Source organism: Talpa occidentalis, unplaced genomic scaffold (assembly GCF_014898055.3).
Source record: "Talpa occidentalis isolate TD23 unplaced genomic scaffold, MPIMG_talOcc4v2.1 talOcc4.14, whole genome shotgun sequence".
Taxonomy (NCBI): Eukaryota; Metazoa; Chordata; class Mammalia; order Eulipotyphla; family Talpidae; genus Talpa; species Talpa occidentalis.
The window spans coordinates 13,585,808-13,603,612 of NW_023601433.1; the positions used below are offsets into that span (position 1 = coordinate 13,585,808).

General features: G+C 42.7%; 1 protein-coding gene across 1 annotated transcript in view; it reads right to left on the reverse strand.

Moving 5' to 3' along the window:
- MTMR10 (myotubularin related protein 10) overlaps positions 1-15,131 on the reverse strand; it is a 45,018-nt gene extending 29,887 nt beyond the window's left edge. Inside the window, exons 1-5 of the mRNA XM_037510104.2 lie at positions 15,025-15,131; positions 14,485-14,545; positions 4,725-4,861; positions 4,366-4,438; positions 3,695-3,837 (exon numbers count right to left, since the gene is read on the reverse strand). Of these exons, the coding sequence (XP_037366001.1) occupies positions 3,695-3,837; positions 4,366-4,438; positions 4,725-4,861; positions 14,485-14,545; positions 15,025-15,084 (474 nt within the window). The 5' untranslated portion in view covers positions 15,085-15,131. The remainder of the gene's footprint in view (positions 1-3,694; positions 3,838-4,365; positions 4,439-4,724; positions 4,862-14,484; positions 14,546-15,024) is intronic.
- Between the last annotated feature and the right edge of the window lie 2,674 nt (positions 15,132-17,805).

Here is a 17,805-nt window from a genome sequence, read left to right on the forward strand (position 1 = left end):
AAAAGGAACTTTTATTTCTATATAAAATCATTTAAATTTTGTAGTGTCCTCCCTATGCATTAAAAATACTTAAAAAAAAAAAAAAAACAAACTTTGTATCTTTAAAAACTCCCTCTGAAATAGTTCATTTGCCCTGGTGATGAAGAAACTCTTGGTATTAAAGATGTCAAATTGTGGTAAATATTTTATTGCAGGAAAATAAGTAAACTACTTTTGAAGTGATTTTTTTTTTTTGACCAAGGCTGATGATTTTTTGTCTGGACAGAAGTCAGAAGTACCCATAGATGATGGCTCTCCTCTAAAATTAGTAGGAGGTACAGCACTTAAGAAGTTCAAATCTCATCAAGTTCTAGCACACTGGCAAATCTCTGTCTGAAAACCAACCACCAAGGAGTTAAGTCTCAGAGTCAAAGTAAAAATGACAGTTCAGAAAAAGGTCAACTTTAAATAGACGAGCTGAATTTTCATTTCTACAAAGTATGCCTGAACAAGTGACTCACAATCAACTAAATAAATGCAAAATGAAGTAGACACAAAGAGCATCTATTTCACTTACCATCTCGTGTGTGTGTGTGTGTGTGTGTGTGTGTGTGTGTGTGTAGATATATTTTAAAGTGATAAATCATTAAAAACAAATCTTTATCTTTCCGCTTTGAGCAAAAGTTCTTCAAAAGGAAATGGTGGCTCAAAGTTGTTCTGAGTTTAGATGTTCAATTCTGCATCATCGAATTTCTTTTTTCTTTATATAGACCTTTCCCAAACACGCTATTTTCTTGTGGTAGCCCAAGAACAATGAGGGTGAATGCTAATGGATGCAGCAGCAAAACTCATTTAATTCAGTCCTGACATAGTTCAGGCAACACCCACTCGACTACCAGAGGCTTCACATTTAACAAAATGTGAACCAATTTAGTATTTCGTGATTTCATATTTCAAACAGAAATATAAATGCTTCCCATATTTCAAAATTACCAATGGTTTACCTACCAGAGAACTCAACTATGCATGTGGTCATTTTGAAACAACTTGTAAAAATCGAAACATTTCCAGAGAAAACTCAGCATTCAAAATTTCTAGATGATAAAATCAAGCTGTATCTTCCCAGCTGTTAACTAACATTAGATGAAAACTTTCACTTGAAATAAAAGAATATGCTAGAATTTTTGTTTTTAACTCATGAAGCCTATAAGCTTTGGCAGTCAAAGCTTGTTTGAAAATATGCAGATCCGGGGAAAAGATTCCATATTCTACTGCCTCTTTTTTGCCCCCCTCTACTTATCCCTGACCCCCAGCACTGTAGAAAAGACAAAAAGAGTGCATTTCTTTTGGGCTTAAGGTAGCACATCTTTCATATTTTAAGACAGAGGAGAAAGACTTGGTGAGAAACTTGGTCTTGGGAAAGTAGAGAAAGTCAGACTCACCTGCTTTGTATACACACTTCAATGAAGCCCCTTTATCAGTTATCAGCAGCACAACAGATAAGAGGTGGCCTGAATTTCCAGACCACTTATTACCAATTTCATTCATTTGGTACTTATTCATTTATGCTTTTACTTTGTCCTGTAATTTTTCATTTGTTCATGCTTTATTTTCTTTATTTTTTTAAAGATTTATTTATTTATGCATACAAGAGCTGGGGTACAGGCCAGAGGTGTAGCGGGGTGGTGAGAGGATTCACCAGAGACAGAGTGGGGAACAGAACAAGCAGACTGACTGAAATACACTGGTGAGGGGAGCAGTGGGTGAGACAGGAGAGGGCTGCCGCGCCATGTGGGTTGCTCCCTGGCCGGCTGGGAATTGAATTTATGCTGTGGATTGCTTCATAGCGCGGTGCTTTACCCTTTGCACCACCCAGGAGGCCCCTTCTGCTTTATTTTCTTAACTAAATTTGGACACTGCCTCACACATCAAAAATAACCAACAAATATCCCACATGGCTCAAGAAACTAAGCCAAAATACTATTATTTCCAATTACTGAAATAGTCTGAAAAATATAATAGACCATGAGAGATCTAAGTTTCTGAAGAATAACGGACCACTGGATCATTTCATTACTTAAAAAGTATCCTGTCCTAACTCAACTGCCTAAGTTCTGTGGTATCCCTATTATTGAGATGCTATACATCCTGAATAAGATTTTCATAAGTAGATTTTTGATGCTTTAATTAAATTACAAGTATTTAAGATCAAGACAGCAACCTGGCTAAAATATTCACATATAGTGTACTAGTTAATTAATTATAAAGTCTTTCTATATAAAAATAGGCATCTCAAATGAGTAAAATGTCAAAAATCAAAAACTGCAGAATTAAACACCTGAAAAGAACTTTAAGTGATCCAGTTAAATTTTCAATAATGAAACATGTTGTAAGACACACAGCTATTTGAAAGCTTTTAGCCATAGAACCCACTATCACTTTGCTAGAAAACCTAGTCCCATGGTCACGCATGTTAAGATAGTCATCTCAAACTATTGGTTCTAGTCCTAAAATTAAATCTACCTCCTCACCAAAGTGTATGAAGACAGCTGCCTTATGATCTTTTTTTCCAGCCTCATTTTGATAGCAACAGAAAAGTTACTGCAATAAGTCTATTGACAATGCAAAACAAATGCATCTATTTTTGGGTGGTACAAAAGCTGCCTCATTTCTGAGAAAAAGCAACTTCCTATTTCACTAAGACACTGTTCCTCTATTCCCAATACATGGGAGCAGGTTTCTCCTGGAAATTCTGTTAATATTCTCTACATCTGCCACACCACAGACTGGACCAGGTCCAGCAGTGTCATTCCTCTGCCAAACTAATCCACGGAATCAAAGAAGGGAGGATTTCTGTTTTTGAATCTTACTCCATGAGTAGGCAATAAACATTCAGTGGAATGCAGGGAAAAAACAAACCAAGTAAAAAGTGTCTACTATTTAGCCGTCCCTGTGAAATATTACTCAAATTAATTCATTAAGATTTCTTTAAAGTACCAGTAATTATTAGGCCATACCTTAACTATACATTTACCTAACCCTTATGTAACCTAAGTCCAATTTTTTTTTTTAAAGATTTATTTGTTTATACAAGCACTGGGTACAGTCAGAAGCGCGGGAGGGTGAGAGAATTCACCAGAGCCAGAGCGGGGAGCAGAACGGGCAGACTGACGAAATACACTGCTGAGGGGAGCAGCGGGCGGCAGGAGAGGTCTATGCGCCATGTGGGACCCTCACTGGCAGCCGGGGATTGAACCGTCGCTGCAGAGGCTGCGGGCAGTTTTGCAGCCCAGTGCTCAACCGCCACGCCACCGGGGAGGCCCCCTAAGTCCAATTTTTAATTTGTTAATCAAACACTGGGGTAGTAAATTAAAAATCTTGCCAAGCCTCAATTATAATATATCTCCACCTTTTCAATCATTTTAGCTAAGATAGAAACCAGTCAGTAATGTAAGAGAGAGTAATCTTCACATGACAGTTTTAAAGATTTTAGGAACAAATGAAAATAAAGAGATGATATAGCATCCTTTCAAGCAGCCATAAATTAGTCAGGGGAAATAGTTCTACTTACATTCCTGACTGACTTTACATAGGAGATATCTGATAACACATCACCAAATCTGAGCAATTGAGAAGCAAGAACTTCCATACAGAACTGAAGTAGGTCAATACAGTATGAACGCGAGAACTCAATAAAACTTAACAGCATTATTACCTTTTTGGCACTTTCAGGACCCGATTCATCAAAGCGAAATCTGACAATTCTGAAATCTTTACAGTAAATAATTAACTCTGTTGGATTAAATTTCAACTTCTGATTGGGACCTAGGACTTTTTGCTTCCTCTTGTGATCATTTACTAAAAAAGAAAAATAAAGAAAAAAATGTGTAAAAATTCTTTCTTATTACTCACTTTTTAGTATACTTCTAAAAAACTCTTACTGAAAATCATTGTAAGGCCACCCAGAACTTGAGCACCGTTTTTCTGCAATCGTTCATACTTGTCTATCATTCCTAGCACTTTGGGGGATCAATTTGAATTCTGTGTGTGAAGATACCGTAAATGATTCTTTCCACAAACCCACCACCATCTAAGCATACTTAATGATTAAAATTTTAATTATAAAGACAAGACTTAGAATATAAAAACAGCAATACATTTCATATTGCCATTTTTAAACATTTTCTTCATGTTTCTGGTACTCAAAAAGAGAGAGAGAGAGAGAGAGAGAGAGAGAGAGAGAGAGAGAGAGAGAGAGAAATGAAGGGAAAATAAGGAAACCAACAGAAATAAAATTCCAACTCAAGTATTTAAGATGGATGACTCTTCAAGGAGTACTTCCCGAGTAGAAACAGCACTGATGAAGTGAGAAAGAATACTACATACCTGTGACGATTTGCTCAATACACGTTAAAGGAACATCATGTTCACCAAGAAGGAGGTTCCTGTAATGGAATTTCTGAAATAAAAAATTATATTCACGTTAATTCTTTTCCTGATAACATTGCAATGAGCATTATTTTGAGGTGCAATGAGAAACTGTGATAACTACTTTAAAAAGAAGAGGCTTTTTGTCTGTGCAGCTATGACAATCACAAGGATGCAGTATCTTGGAACACACTTTAGTACTACAGCAAGGGAGAAAGAAATGCTGTGTTCATGTTTACTTCGTACCTGTGCTTTATATAGTATTTTGTTTAGAGTCAAACACCTTGACAATAAAACAGTAAATAAGTAAAACACACCTGTAATGGCATTGGGTCATCCGTAATAAAGGAAATTTTGAAGTTACTGCATATCAGCTTTCCCCACAAATCGTACTGACTTGTGTCCGTTGCAATGCATTTTCTCACAAAATTAACTTCATTTACAACAATTTCTCCTTAAAAAGAAAAATACTGTGTGAGCTACAACCATAAAGTGTTCAACAGTTATTGTATGACCTAGAAAGATTATTTCATGATGATGGCAGTAACAAGGAAAACTTAAGCTAAAAACTGAATGTGCTGGCACTTACAACAATAACAGTAATGAAGGGTTGTACTCATTTGTAAGATAGAGCGATGGAGACTAAGGGTGTGGGAATCAGAATGGTAGAACAGAATGGCTCACCCATGTTTGCGTTCCTGACTACAGGCACAGCTCCTTTCTCACATATCACTTTACTGTGCTTCCCAGTATTGCATTTTTTTTTTTACAAATTGAAGGTCCATGAAAACCCTGCATCAAGCAATTCTATTGGTGCCATTTTTCTTTTTTTTTCTTTTTTTTTTTTTTTTTTTTTTTTTTTATAGAGGCATGCTTTATTTATTTGTTTGCTGGTTTCTTTGTTTGTTTTGTTTATACATGCACTGGGTACAGTCAGAAGCGCGGGAGGGCGAGAGAATTCACCAGAGCCAGAGCGGGGAGCAGAGCAGGCAGAAGGACCGAAGTACACTGCTGAGGGGAGCAGCGGGCGGCAGGAGAGGTCTGCGCGCCATGTGGGACCCTCCTCCGGTGGCCGGGGAGCAGCCGGGGATCGAACCGGCGCCGCAGAGGCCGCGCGCAGCTTCGCAACCCAGCGCTCAACCGCTGCGCCACCGGGGAGGCCCTATTGGTGCCATTTTTCTAATACCAAGGACTTACTTCCTGTCTGTGTCACATTTTGGCGATTTTCACAATATCTCAACCTTTATTATTATTATATGTTACAGTGCTCTGTGGTCAGTGATCTTTGATATCAGCATTGTGATTATCTTGGAATACCATGAACTGTGCCCACATAAGACTGCACGTGAACTTAATAAATGTGCATGTTCTTACTGCCCGACCCACTGGCTGGTCCCTCTGCTCTCTCTCCTTGGGCCCTTCTTTTGCCTAAGACACAAAAATACTAAAATTATAATAGGTCAATTAATAACCCTTCAATGGCCTCTAAGTGTTCAAGTGGAAGGAAGAATCACGCATCTTTTTTTTTATTTTTTTTTTAATAGAGGCATGTTTTTTATTTATTTATTTGTTTGTTTGTTTTGTTTATACATACACTGGGTACAGTCAGAAGCGCGGGAGGGTGAGAGAATTCACCAGAGCCAGAGCGGGGAGCAGAGCAGGCAGAAGGACCGAAGTACACTGCTGAGGGCAGCAACGAGTGGCAGGAGAGGTCTGCGCGCCATGTGGGACCCTCCTCCGGTGGCCGGGGAGCAGCCAGGGATCGAACCGGCGCCGCAAAGGCCGCGGGCAGCTTTGCAACCCAGCACTCAACCACTGCGCCACCGGGGAGGCCCACATCTCTCATTTTAAATGAAAAGCTAGAAATGATTAAACCTAGAGAGGAAGGCACGTTGAAAACCAAGACAAGCCTAAAGCTATGGCTCTTTCACCAAACAGCCAAATTGTGAATGCAAAGAAACAGTTCTTGCAGGAAATTAAAATACTACGCCTGTGACACACAAAAAAAGGTAAGAAAGTAAAATAGTCTTATTGCTTATATGGAGAAAGTTTTAGAGGTCTGGATAAAAAGGTAAAGCAGCCACAACATTCCCTTAAACTAAAATCTAACCCAGAGCAAGGATGTAACTCTCCAGTTCTAAAAGTTAATAGGTAAGGAGCTGCAGAAAAAAGTTTAAGGTTGGGTCATGAGGTTTAAATAAAGAAGTTGTCTCCGTAACATGAAAGTAAAAGTAAACCAGCAAGTGCTGATGGAGAAGCTGCAGCAAGTTGTCCAGAAGGTCCTGCTAAGGTCACTGATGAAGGTGGCTGCACTAAACACTCGATTTCCAATGTAGTGAGACAGCCTGCTGTAGGAACACTTTCATAGCCAGAGAGGAGTTAATGCCTGGCTTCAAAGCTTCAAAGGACAGGCTGACTCTTCTATTAGGGGCTCAAGTTGGTCACTTGAAGCTGAAGTCAATGCTCATTTACTATTCCGAAAATCCTAGGGCTCCACTCAACCCTAAACCTACTCTGCCAGGGCTCTATAAATGGTACAACAAAGCCAGGATGACAGCACCTCTGTTTACAACACGGTTTATTGAATATTTTAAGCTCACTGTTGAGAAATAATGCTCAAGAAAAAAAAAAGTGCCTTTCGAAAGATTACTGCTCATTGGCATAGTACCTGGTCACCCAACAGCTTTGATGGAAATGTACAAGGAGATGAATGTTGTTTCATGACGCCTAATACAACATCCACTCTGCAGCCCATGGATCAAGGAATTAGTATTTAACTCTTAGTATTTAAGAAAGACTTTTTGTAAGGCTATTGCTGCTATAGATAGTGATTCCTCTGATGGTTTTGGGAAAAGCCCACTGAAAACCTTTTGGAAAGGATTAGCCATTCTTGAAGCCATTAAGAACATTTCTATGGGCAGAAGAGCTAAAAAGAAACTTCTCTGAAGAGGAAATGCAAATGGCCAACAGGCATATGAAAAAATGTTCAACATCACTTGTCATCAGGGAAATGCAAATCAAAACTACCATGAGATACCATCTCACACCAGTGAGAATGGCACATATTAAAAAAACTAGCAACAACAAAAGTTGGCGAGGGTGTGGAGAAAAAGGAACTCTTCTGCACTGTTGGTGGGAGTGCAAACTGGTCCAACCACTGTGGAGAGCTGTGTGGAGATTTCTGGACCTACTAAACATAGAGCTTCCATATGATCCAGCAATTCCACTCCTAGGTATTTACCCAAAGGACACAGAAACATCCATTCCAAAGAGCACCTGCACCCCTATTTTTATAGCAGCACTGTTTACAATAGCTAAGCTTTGGAAACAACCCAAATGCCCCAAAATTGATGACTGGATCAAGAAGATGTGGTACATATATACCATGGAATATTACTCAGCATTCAAAAAAGATAAACACATGCAATTTGCAGCAACATGGATGGCGCTGGAAGGGATCATGCTCAGCGAAATAAGCCAAAAAGAAAAAGAAAAATACCGGATGGTCTCACTCATAGCAGGAATCTAGAAAACTTAAATAAGGGACCAGGAAAATGAATATAAGAAAGTGAAAATCAAAATCAACAAAAAACTATGAACCAGAGACACTTTTTGGGGGGCGGGGGGCGGGAGGGGAAGGATTGGGGTCAGAATGGGGCGTTTGCAATTGTATGGGGGAATATAAAAATAAAATTTATTATTAAAAAAAAAAAAAAAAAAAGAACATTTCTGGGGCCTCCCCGGTGGCGCAGCGGTTGAGCGCTGGGTTGCGAAGCTGCCCGCGGCCTATGCGGCGCCGGTTCGATCCCCTGCTGCTCCCCAGCCACCGGAGGAAGGTCCCACATGGCGCGCAGACCTCTCCTGCCGCCCGCTGCTCCCCTCAGCAGTGTACTTCGGTCCTTCTGCCTGCTCTGCTCCCCGCTCTGGCTCTGGTGAATTCTCTCACCCTCCCACGCTTCTGACTGTACCCAGTGTATGTATAAACAAACAAATAAATAAATAAAACATGCCTCTATTAAAAAAAAATTAAAAAAAAAAAAAAAGAACATTTCTGATTCATGGGAGGAAATTCAGATGAGCAACATGAACGGGAGTCTGAAAAAGCTGATTCCAACCCTCATGGATTCCTTTGAAGGAATCCTTTTGTGGAGGAAGCTCTGCAGGATCTGACTCTGAAGGTCACACAAAATACAACAAAGCATGTAATCATGCAAGGTTAGCAACGCAGTCCTTAGGGAGACATTAGAAGGAAATCTTGAAGGCAAGAAGTTAAGCTGGAGAGGACGTGTGATGACAACAGAAACAAAGGCCTAAATAAGGAATAAGGGATCTGGGAGAGGAGTGAGGAATGGAAACAGTGAATAGGGGAGCAAGGTAAAGAGTTAGCAAACCACAGATTCACAAATTTGGATTTTATCCTGTTTAACGGGATTTCATGTATGGAGGTTCAAGAAATGTTTCTGCGCAGGAGCTGCAAGGTACTAATAGACTGATAGTTGGGAGTAAGGTGAGTACTGAAATGCTGACATAGGTGCTGTAGCAGCAGCCTACGGAGGGAACCACAGACCACCCCACACACTCTAGAGCTTCTACAGGTGAGGCACAAACCTAAGCTATGACACTGCAGTTGATGACACTGTTCAAAGTTCAAGGGGCAAGTTACAAGTACTTTGGTTTTTCAATGGCAATGTATGCATGCATTAAAACATTACAATGATCTCTCTAAAGCCTACCTATAAAAAGATTAAAAACAAAACATATTACAACACCCAAAGAAGGGGGATTCATAATGAAGTGAGGAAATGAGACAGTGAGGCAAAAAACAAGAACAGAACAAAAATAAAGGTCCAAACCGTGAATATATTAAAAAAAATAAACAAGACGCTAAAAAAAAAAAAAGACTACTTTCATGTTCTAGATGGCCCACGGCTATGTTTTTCTGATTGATTACAAAAGATTGACAGTCAGTGCATTCATTATCCATCTATGCATGGAATAGTTTATCTTGATAGAAAGCGCTACAGGCATCACAGACGGCAGGAAAGAGCTAAGTTGACCACAGCCTTAGCTCAAGGCTGAGACTTCGAGGCACTCTAGATGCAGAGCACACATCACTTCCTCCCCCAAATCTGGCTCAGGTGACCTTGCTCTGAGATCTCACAACCTTTATTCTCCTCTACTTAGGCTTTTCCCCAGTGAACTGAAACTAAGTGCCGGACTTTGACTCTTTCAAATTGTTACTCCTCTGCCAGGCAGCATCAAACAAGCACTCAATACCTGCAGAACAATGAGCTCATTATTGTTAGCCACAGAATTCAAGTCATCCTCCCTCCTACCAAATAGATCCTTAAAAAGATCCATGTCCCAGAGCCAGGAGAGAGACAAGGCCCCCAAGCCCCACTCAATGCAAATCTCACATCCTTACAACAAAGCTGCTGGCATTCCACCAGTCTCTGCTTCAGCAGCCAGTAACAGGAAGTCCACTGCCTCCCAAGATAGTCCATCTTCTGGCAAATGAAATTGTCTGAAAGTCACTCTTCAAGCTGGGTCAAAATTCGTCCCTGCTATGGAAAGGGCACAGCCACAGAGAGCTCTTTTTCCCTCACGAGAGAACTCCCTTTAAACTGACATCCAGTTGGCCCTCTATCTAGTTCCAGAGCGTAACTCTGTACCCTAATATCACCAGCATGGGGACAGGTAGGTCCTGCTGCTTAGTGGTTAAAGGCACAGCCTGAAGTCGGTCTTAGAATTCTGGCTCTCCCCTTTACAACTAGTTTTCTCTTCTGGTAAATGAAGATACATCGATACCCGAGCTGATAGGGCTGTTATGAGGAGCAATCTGTAAGCTACTGGGTTGTTGGAAAAGTCATGACACATTCATTACATTTTAGTTAAGGAATATAGTTCAAAGTGTTAACAAATGCGTATGGACCTAACTTAGCAAAAAGGGAATTCTGTGGCTTTGTAGCTGGACTTCACGGAAAATGGAACCTGGGACCTTGAGCACCATTAGAACTCTCCAAAGGTCATGGATCTTTTTAAGTATCTGTGAGGTAGGCAGGAGGATACTTGAAATGCAGTGGCTAACAATAATGAGGTCAGTGTCTCTGCTTCTCTCAATGTGTGACTTTACTCTTTTTGGACAGGTTTTCTGGAATTCTGGCCACTGACAGCAAGACCAAAAAGAGCTCGTCCATTAGTATCACTCTGAAAATACTTGGAGCAGATCTGTACTCAGGCTTACTATCTGAGGTAGGTTATTCATCCTTACTGGTCACGCTAGAACCTAAGGATAGGTAGAGATGTGGGGAGCCAAATTTGTTAAAAGAGGGAGGTTGCCTTTTTTTCAGAAGATGGTGGAAAGACTCCCAGGCAGACAAAATCCATGTTCTGTGAGTGCTCATGAAATTGCACCTTGAATAGTATAATATCTCATTGAATGGCTCCCAGTTCAGCATCCACAAACCAGTATCCACAAATTGTTTTGTATACTACAAAAACAATTCAGGGAACCAATGAAGTGTTCTTAGTGTTCATTTCGCCAGCTTAAAAAGAAAAGAATATTATACCTGTGCCAAAGGAACTAAAAGGACAAAAATCTCAGAATAAAGGACAATCCTTTAAATGAAACTGAGTTACCTTTATGAAAAAAAGCTACATTTTTCTTAATTTTCTCAATTTGAATAAGGGCTGTAAAAACTTCTTCCTTATCTGATGCCAGTCAGGTTCTAGCTGGAATCTGGGAACCACTGATATAGGTTACCTTGTTCACAGGAAGCTCAGCTAGCACAGAACCAGGCACCCAAGAGAAACCAGTCTACCCATCCAGCAGCTATCTACAATGAGCATGATCTGGCAATACTTGCTTTTAACAAATATAAGCTGGAACACAGATACACGTTAAAATTCACACTCTTCCTATTTTCAAAAGGACTGGGTGGTTTTACACATATACACACAATCATTAAAAGAACAAGATTCATATAACGGCGGAAAGATGACGAGAAAGCCAAGGTAGCTGCTTTGACAGAGGGCTGTATTTTAATTCCAGGGTCAGCTATAATTTTGTTGAGAAGTATGGTTCTGGGAGAAAGCAGAGACGCATGGCATAAAATAAGTCTTCCTGTTACTACTGAATCTGAGGGTTGCTGTGTGCGTGTTCACGTGTGCACACATGTGCACATGCACGCACTTGACAATACTATTTTAATAGGTGGTCTGAGGGGTCCTTTCATTCAGTCATTCGTTCAATTAATGTCTCAGTGCATTTTGCTAGACTTCAGGGACACAAAGTTGAATCAGGAACTATTTCTATCTCAAGGAATTTCAGGAACTAGGCAAGTTGAAAATTGCTAACATAAACCACACTCTAAATTAAATTACTAGTCAGTTTCTTCTGTTTTCTTTTCTTAATGAAAGATGCAGATCATCTTAAATTTAGACTTGTTAAGTTCCAAAAGAGCTCATGGTAACTGCATACAAATAATTCATTTTGTATTCTAATTTTCACCTGCTTATTGAATTAAAAGTTCAAACCTTGGGCAACTGAAGTAGGATATCCTTGAACCCAGGCATTACGCCAAAGCATAACATGCAATTGAACATAACATGCATCTCTGAACAATTGCTTCTTGTTCTGTGTGCCTGTGTAAAGCCCCAGGTGACATGGCCAAGTTTTCTCTTGGTTTCTGAGTGTAACAAAGGCCAGAGCTATAGTATTAGTTTTCTCGATAACAGCCCTAACCCAGCCCAGGTCTTTAGGTCAACAATATTTCAGTAATTTCCCCTTGTCTTTCAGATTTCATGGATAGTGCAGGAAGCTGCAGGCTAAAGAAGGAGCAAAAGAGGTCTGAGTGGTCATCAGAAGTGTGACATGGGGGCCTTCCCTGATGGCTCAGCGGTTGAGCGCTAGGCTGCGAAGCTGCACGCAGCCTCTGCAGCACCGGTTCGATCCCCAGCCGCCAGCAAGGGTCCCACGTGGCGCGACAGACCTCTCCTGTCTCGCCCGCTGCTCCCCTCAGCAGTGTATCTCGTTGGTCTGCCTGTTCTGTTCCCAGCTCTGGCTCTGGTGAATTCTCTTACCCTCCCGCGCTTCTGACTGTACCCAGTGCTTGTGTGAATAAATAAATAAATCTTTAAAAAAAAAAAAAAAAAGGAGAAATGTGACATGAAAAGTGAAGCAGAAACACAAAAGATCTCCTATTGCCCAGATAAATCAGAACAGAGAAGAGAATGGGAAGGCGATGCTGAGAAGATAAGAACAGGAGTTGGGAAGAGGGGAAAAAAGACACATTAATTTAGGACTGGCTAAATGTTCTATAAGGAATGAGCAGGTGTAAACAGAATGCAGGGTACCAGAGCCTTCATGTACACACAGAGCCAATGGGCGAAAAATGAACATGGTGAGAAGACTTGGGTTTAGCCTCTACTTCTAGGACAAGTAAACCACTTAGTCAGGAATGAGCTTACATTTTCTCCAGGAAGCTCTGACATTTTGAGTGGAAAGGTTATGTTTTTAGTCAATTCTATAGACTGGATAATCCTTTGATGTAAAGTTCTTTAAGTTTAATAACATTTACTAACAGTTTTCATGAGCATCTCTAAAACAAAAGTTAAAAAAAAAATACCATCATTTGTAGCTAAGATCATGCTCTTTGTTGGTGTTATATTATAATACGGGAAAGAGAAATAAAAGCCTAAGAACGGGGCCAGTCACACAAAGTAAAGGAAGCCAAAGTTCAAGAGCTGTTCCCCACAGCTGACTTTTAAATGCCTGGAATGACTAAGACTAAAACAGCGGACACAGGGAGCAAGTTACTTATTAATTCCATTGCTCACTCTGAGTAAAAGCACAAAGGACTATTTAGTACATACTTTTGGGTAAAATTTTCGAGGGAAAATATTTGTAACTCCTATAATAAAGTTTAAAACAACTTTTAAAGAGTTAGCATCTACCATATGGAACCATAGGTTAACATCTTTAATGTATTTGTTCTTAATAAACTTTCACAAAGCACAGAATGCAGTTTCAATATTTGCCCAATTACTACAGTACTATAAAGAAAGTTCAAATCATTTTACTAGATTTGTCCTTAAGTACTGCCTGAGACTTTTCAAATGTTGATGGTAGACACACAAACGGGTATTTGATTATACTTCAGGTTTAAACAAGTATTCCTGAGTCTCTGCCTACCTCTCCCATAATCATAGCAAATGACTGACTCTTCCTAATTATCGAACAATTTGAAATACGAATCAAATAATATATTATATACTTTAAACTATCTGCCACCAAGCCCTATCTCTACATCTGAGGTCCTCCAACATAAATTTTGTTCCAAACCAGTGATTCTCAATTGGGAAAAAATATGTCTCCCCTCCACCCCCAGGTCAAAAAAAAAAAAAAAAAAAAAAGAAAGAAAAAGATTTTATAATATCTGAGGACATTTCCGTTGTCACACCTAGCAGTTGGAGGAGGAGGGTACTACTGGCATCTAGTGGGTAGGGCCAAAAATGCTGCCTAACATCTTATAATGCACAGGATAATCCTTACAGCAAAGGAGTACTGGGGCCCAAAATGTCAATAGTACCTGTTGGGAAACCCCCTTCTAAACCCAAACAAGTCAGTTTGCAAACACAGCCTACACCCTCAAAAACAACTGCCAAGTAATTAAAAGTTCACTAAACTTGTTATTGGCATATAGACATAGATAAAATTTGCTTTTCATACTGTTAACATGATAATCTGTTAATCATTAAGTCACCAAGTTGCAGACAGACACAAAGAATACTTTCACTGCCTAAGCAATTAAAGATGGCTTAAAAAAATTCAACAGAAAAAAGGAAACGAGGTAGCGATACCCTTGATTTTTCTGTGATGCTTAAGACTTCCAGCACAAACATCAATCGATCATTACTCTTGGCTTAGTTTTAACCAACTGTATTTTTTCCACCCTCAGTCGTTGTACTTCTAACTGGACAAAGTTTAAAGTCAACAGAGGAGAAAAGTTAACCACATGATTCTAGGAGGCACCATAATCTCAGACCAGAACGCATCACTCCAGTACCCGCTAGTACCTGGCAAAAGGACTGGCTCCAGTTTTTTGATCTTCGGTTCCGAATTCACCTTATCGTCAGCCTGAAAAAACATCAGCAAAAGAAGTCAAAACTCCTTCCCCTCCCCCGCGAGACACTACAGCAAATGTGGTTCTCCAAGTTACGACACAAGTGACAAGCGACGGACAAGGAACTCCCCACCAACACTTGCTCCCACGAGACCAAGCCCCTTCTAAGACCTGCTCGCTCTCCAGCTGGCATCTCACAATAAAACAAGACAAGCGCCCGCGCCAGCCTCCTCCGCCCGGTCCCCAACCGCGCGCAGCACCCCGGCTTCCCGGGCAGCCGGCCGCGCTCGGGGCGCCCCCCCGGGACTCGTGCCTCCGCGACACCCCGGGCCCAGGTCTCGGGGTCGGGCGTCGCGGCGGAGCTCTGCAAGTTCCCACCGAGCCGGCGGAGGCTCCGCGCAGGAGTTGGGGTGCCCCCGAGGCTCCCCCGGGCCGCCCGGCGTCTCCCCGGAAGCGCCGGGCCCGGGGCGCCGGCGGGGAAAGGGCCGTTCACCTGGGGCGGCGGCAGGAGGTAGGACCTGAAGGTAGGTCTGGGCGGTTTGAGGGAGAACATGGTGCCGCCGCCTTTTCGCCGCGGCCGGGGCGGAAGCCTGGACCCGCCGCGGGCCAGCGACGGCGCGGACGCCTCCGGGCGCCCGCGGGCTCTGTGCTCCCGGCGCGGCCGCCCAGGCCCCGTCTGCTGCCGGCCGGGCCCGGCGGACTGACGGGCGGGGACGCGGCGGAGCGCCCGCCCGCGCGGGGAGGAGCGGGGGCAGCGTCGGGCCGACGCGCGCGCCGGGGCCCATCCCCGGAAGGGGCCCGGCGCCCCGCCCAGGGAGACGGTGCGCGGGGCCGCCGGCCGGCCTCTCCGGCCTCTAGGCCGCGCTGGCGCCCGAATGAAAGGCGGGCGCCCGGCGCGGGCAGCCGGAACCTCAGCGAGGGCGCCGCGGGGCGCGGGGCCCGGCGGCCATCTTAAGGAGGCAGGCGGGCGGGTCGCGCCTACGGCGGCCGGCGGGGCCCAGGGCGGCCCGCGGGGGTCTACGGCGGCCCGCAGGGGCCATGGCGGCAGCGCGCGGCGGCCGCGACCCGGCGCTGCGAGGGCTTCATATCCTCGGACAGCGCCCTTACCCGAGCCTCATTAGTCGCCCGGCTCGTCCGATCTTTGATTTTTTAAGTCGTCGAGGGGGACCCGGGGCGGAGGGAAGGGGACTCTGGTGCCCGGGACTCGGCTAGGGACGCTCGCGGCGCCCGGGAGTGACCAGGGCCACTGGTTCTGCGCGGTCCGTACCGTCGATGATAGTCCCTCAATGGTGTTGTTTCCACATTTGGGGAAGATTTTCTTCATCTTCCCTTCTAAGCGCAAATCTTTGAGGCGGGGTGTCCTACCAGCTGAGCTGACTGCTGGTTTCCATGGGATGCTAAGACTTGGGACCTGTGGGCAGGTGACATTGGCAGGCAACCGGCCTCGATTTAGTTTGTTAAGTTCTGCCCTTCTTGCTAGACTTTAATGTGGACATAGGTAACTAAGCAAGTTACCGTCCTTCTTTTCTTGCCCGTCTTCTACAGGGGGGATAAATGATGAAAAGCCCAGGGAGCACAATTCTGCTTCAGAACATCCAATCCATGGGGGTATAGATGTTAAAAACACTGCTTGGCACATACATTTTATTTTATTTTACTCTTTTAAAGATTTATTTATTTTTGCATACAAGAACTGGGGTACAGGCCAGAGTTGTGGGGGGAGAGGATTCACCAGAAACAGAGTGGGGAACGGAACAGGTGGATTGACTGAAATACACTGCTGAGGGGAGCAGCAGGTGAGACAGGAGAGGTCTGCTGCGCCATGTGGGTAACTCCCTGGCCAGCAGGGGATAGAACTCAGTGCTACAGAGGCTGCGGATACATTTCCAGTGCTGTGCTTAACCCCTGTGCCACCAGGGAGGCCAGGCATATACATTTTAGTGACTAACTTGTGATTTCTGTACACGAAATGGATTTTCACCCCACAAATATTTTTAAATAGTATGTGGGTTGTTCTTTATACTTAATGACTTACTCTGATTTAGGTTTGCTGTACAGGTTTTCTTAGTGTCTACAACTGTAACAAGTAACCATACAATTGAAGAGGAAAAACTCTGATTTCCAGGTTTGTCACTGACCTAACCAAATGTTACGATATTTCCAGATATCTCATTGTATTAATCTGTTTGGGCTGTCATAACAAAATATCATAGATTGGGTGACTTAAACAATGGGTATTTATTCCGCATAGTTCTGGAGGCTGGGCAGGTCAAGATCAAGGTACAGACAAGGTACATTTTTGGTAAGAGTGCTCTGCCTAGCTTGCAGGCAGTGACTAATAGTCACACAGCCAAGGGGAAGTTGACGGACTTGGGGGGAACTTGGAGCTTGGTGTTTCTTCTTATGGGAGTGCTAATTTGACTCCTAAAAAGACTTATCTCCCAATACAGTCACATTGGGATGAGGGCTTCACATGTAAGTATTGAGAGGACGCAGAGCAGTCTATAACATTTGTCTTATAGCCTCTTAGCAGTCCTCATCACCTTGATACTCTAAGCTTGGAGTAGTTGACCATGCCCTTCTTTTTGGCTCTACCATCACTATTCTGCTTCTGCTATTTTTCTGTTTCCATTATTGTTTCTTTTATCATTGGGAATGGTGGCATTCCAGAAAGAGCATTTCCTGTGAAGAGAAAAAGAGCTAACATTTCTTGAATACCAATTTGGTTCTAACTACTTTTGTATTCACTCATCCAGTTACCAGATTTGTATTGCATACTAACTTGTGTCAAGGACTTATTCAGGTCACTGAATAAGACGACAAAGTTCCTGCTTTTATGGCATTTTCATCATAAGTAGAAAGCTAGTTTAAAAACGATAACATCTCAGATAACAGGTGCCATAAAAAAAAAGTGCTGAATGAGCATTCCACTCTTCAGTGGGAGGTAGGGTGAGATCTTAAAGGCCCTTTTGAAAAGATGACATTTGTGCCCAGACCAAAAGTTGTGAGGAAAAAGCCTGGTGGGAAACATGAAAAGCAGTGCAAATGCCCTGAGGTGAGAGTTGCCTCAGTGCAGTTGAAACAGTAGAAGAGGAGGTCAGAGAGAAAGATCAAGCTGAACATTGAAAGCTTTTGTAATGTTTTGAGCAGAGAGTGATGTGATCTGACATTTTAAAATAATCATTCCCACTACTGTCGTGCTACAGCATTGTAGAAGCTGGGAGACAAGGTGGGGGTTATTAGAACAAACCAGATGAAAGGAGGTGAGGGTGGT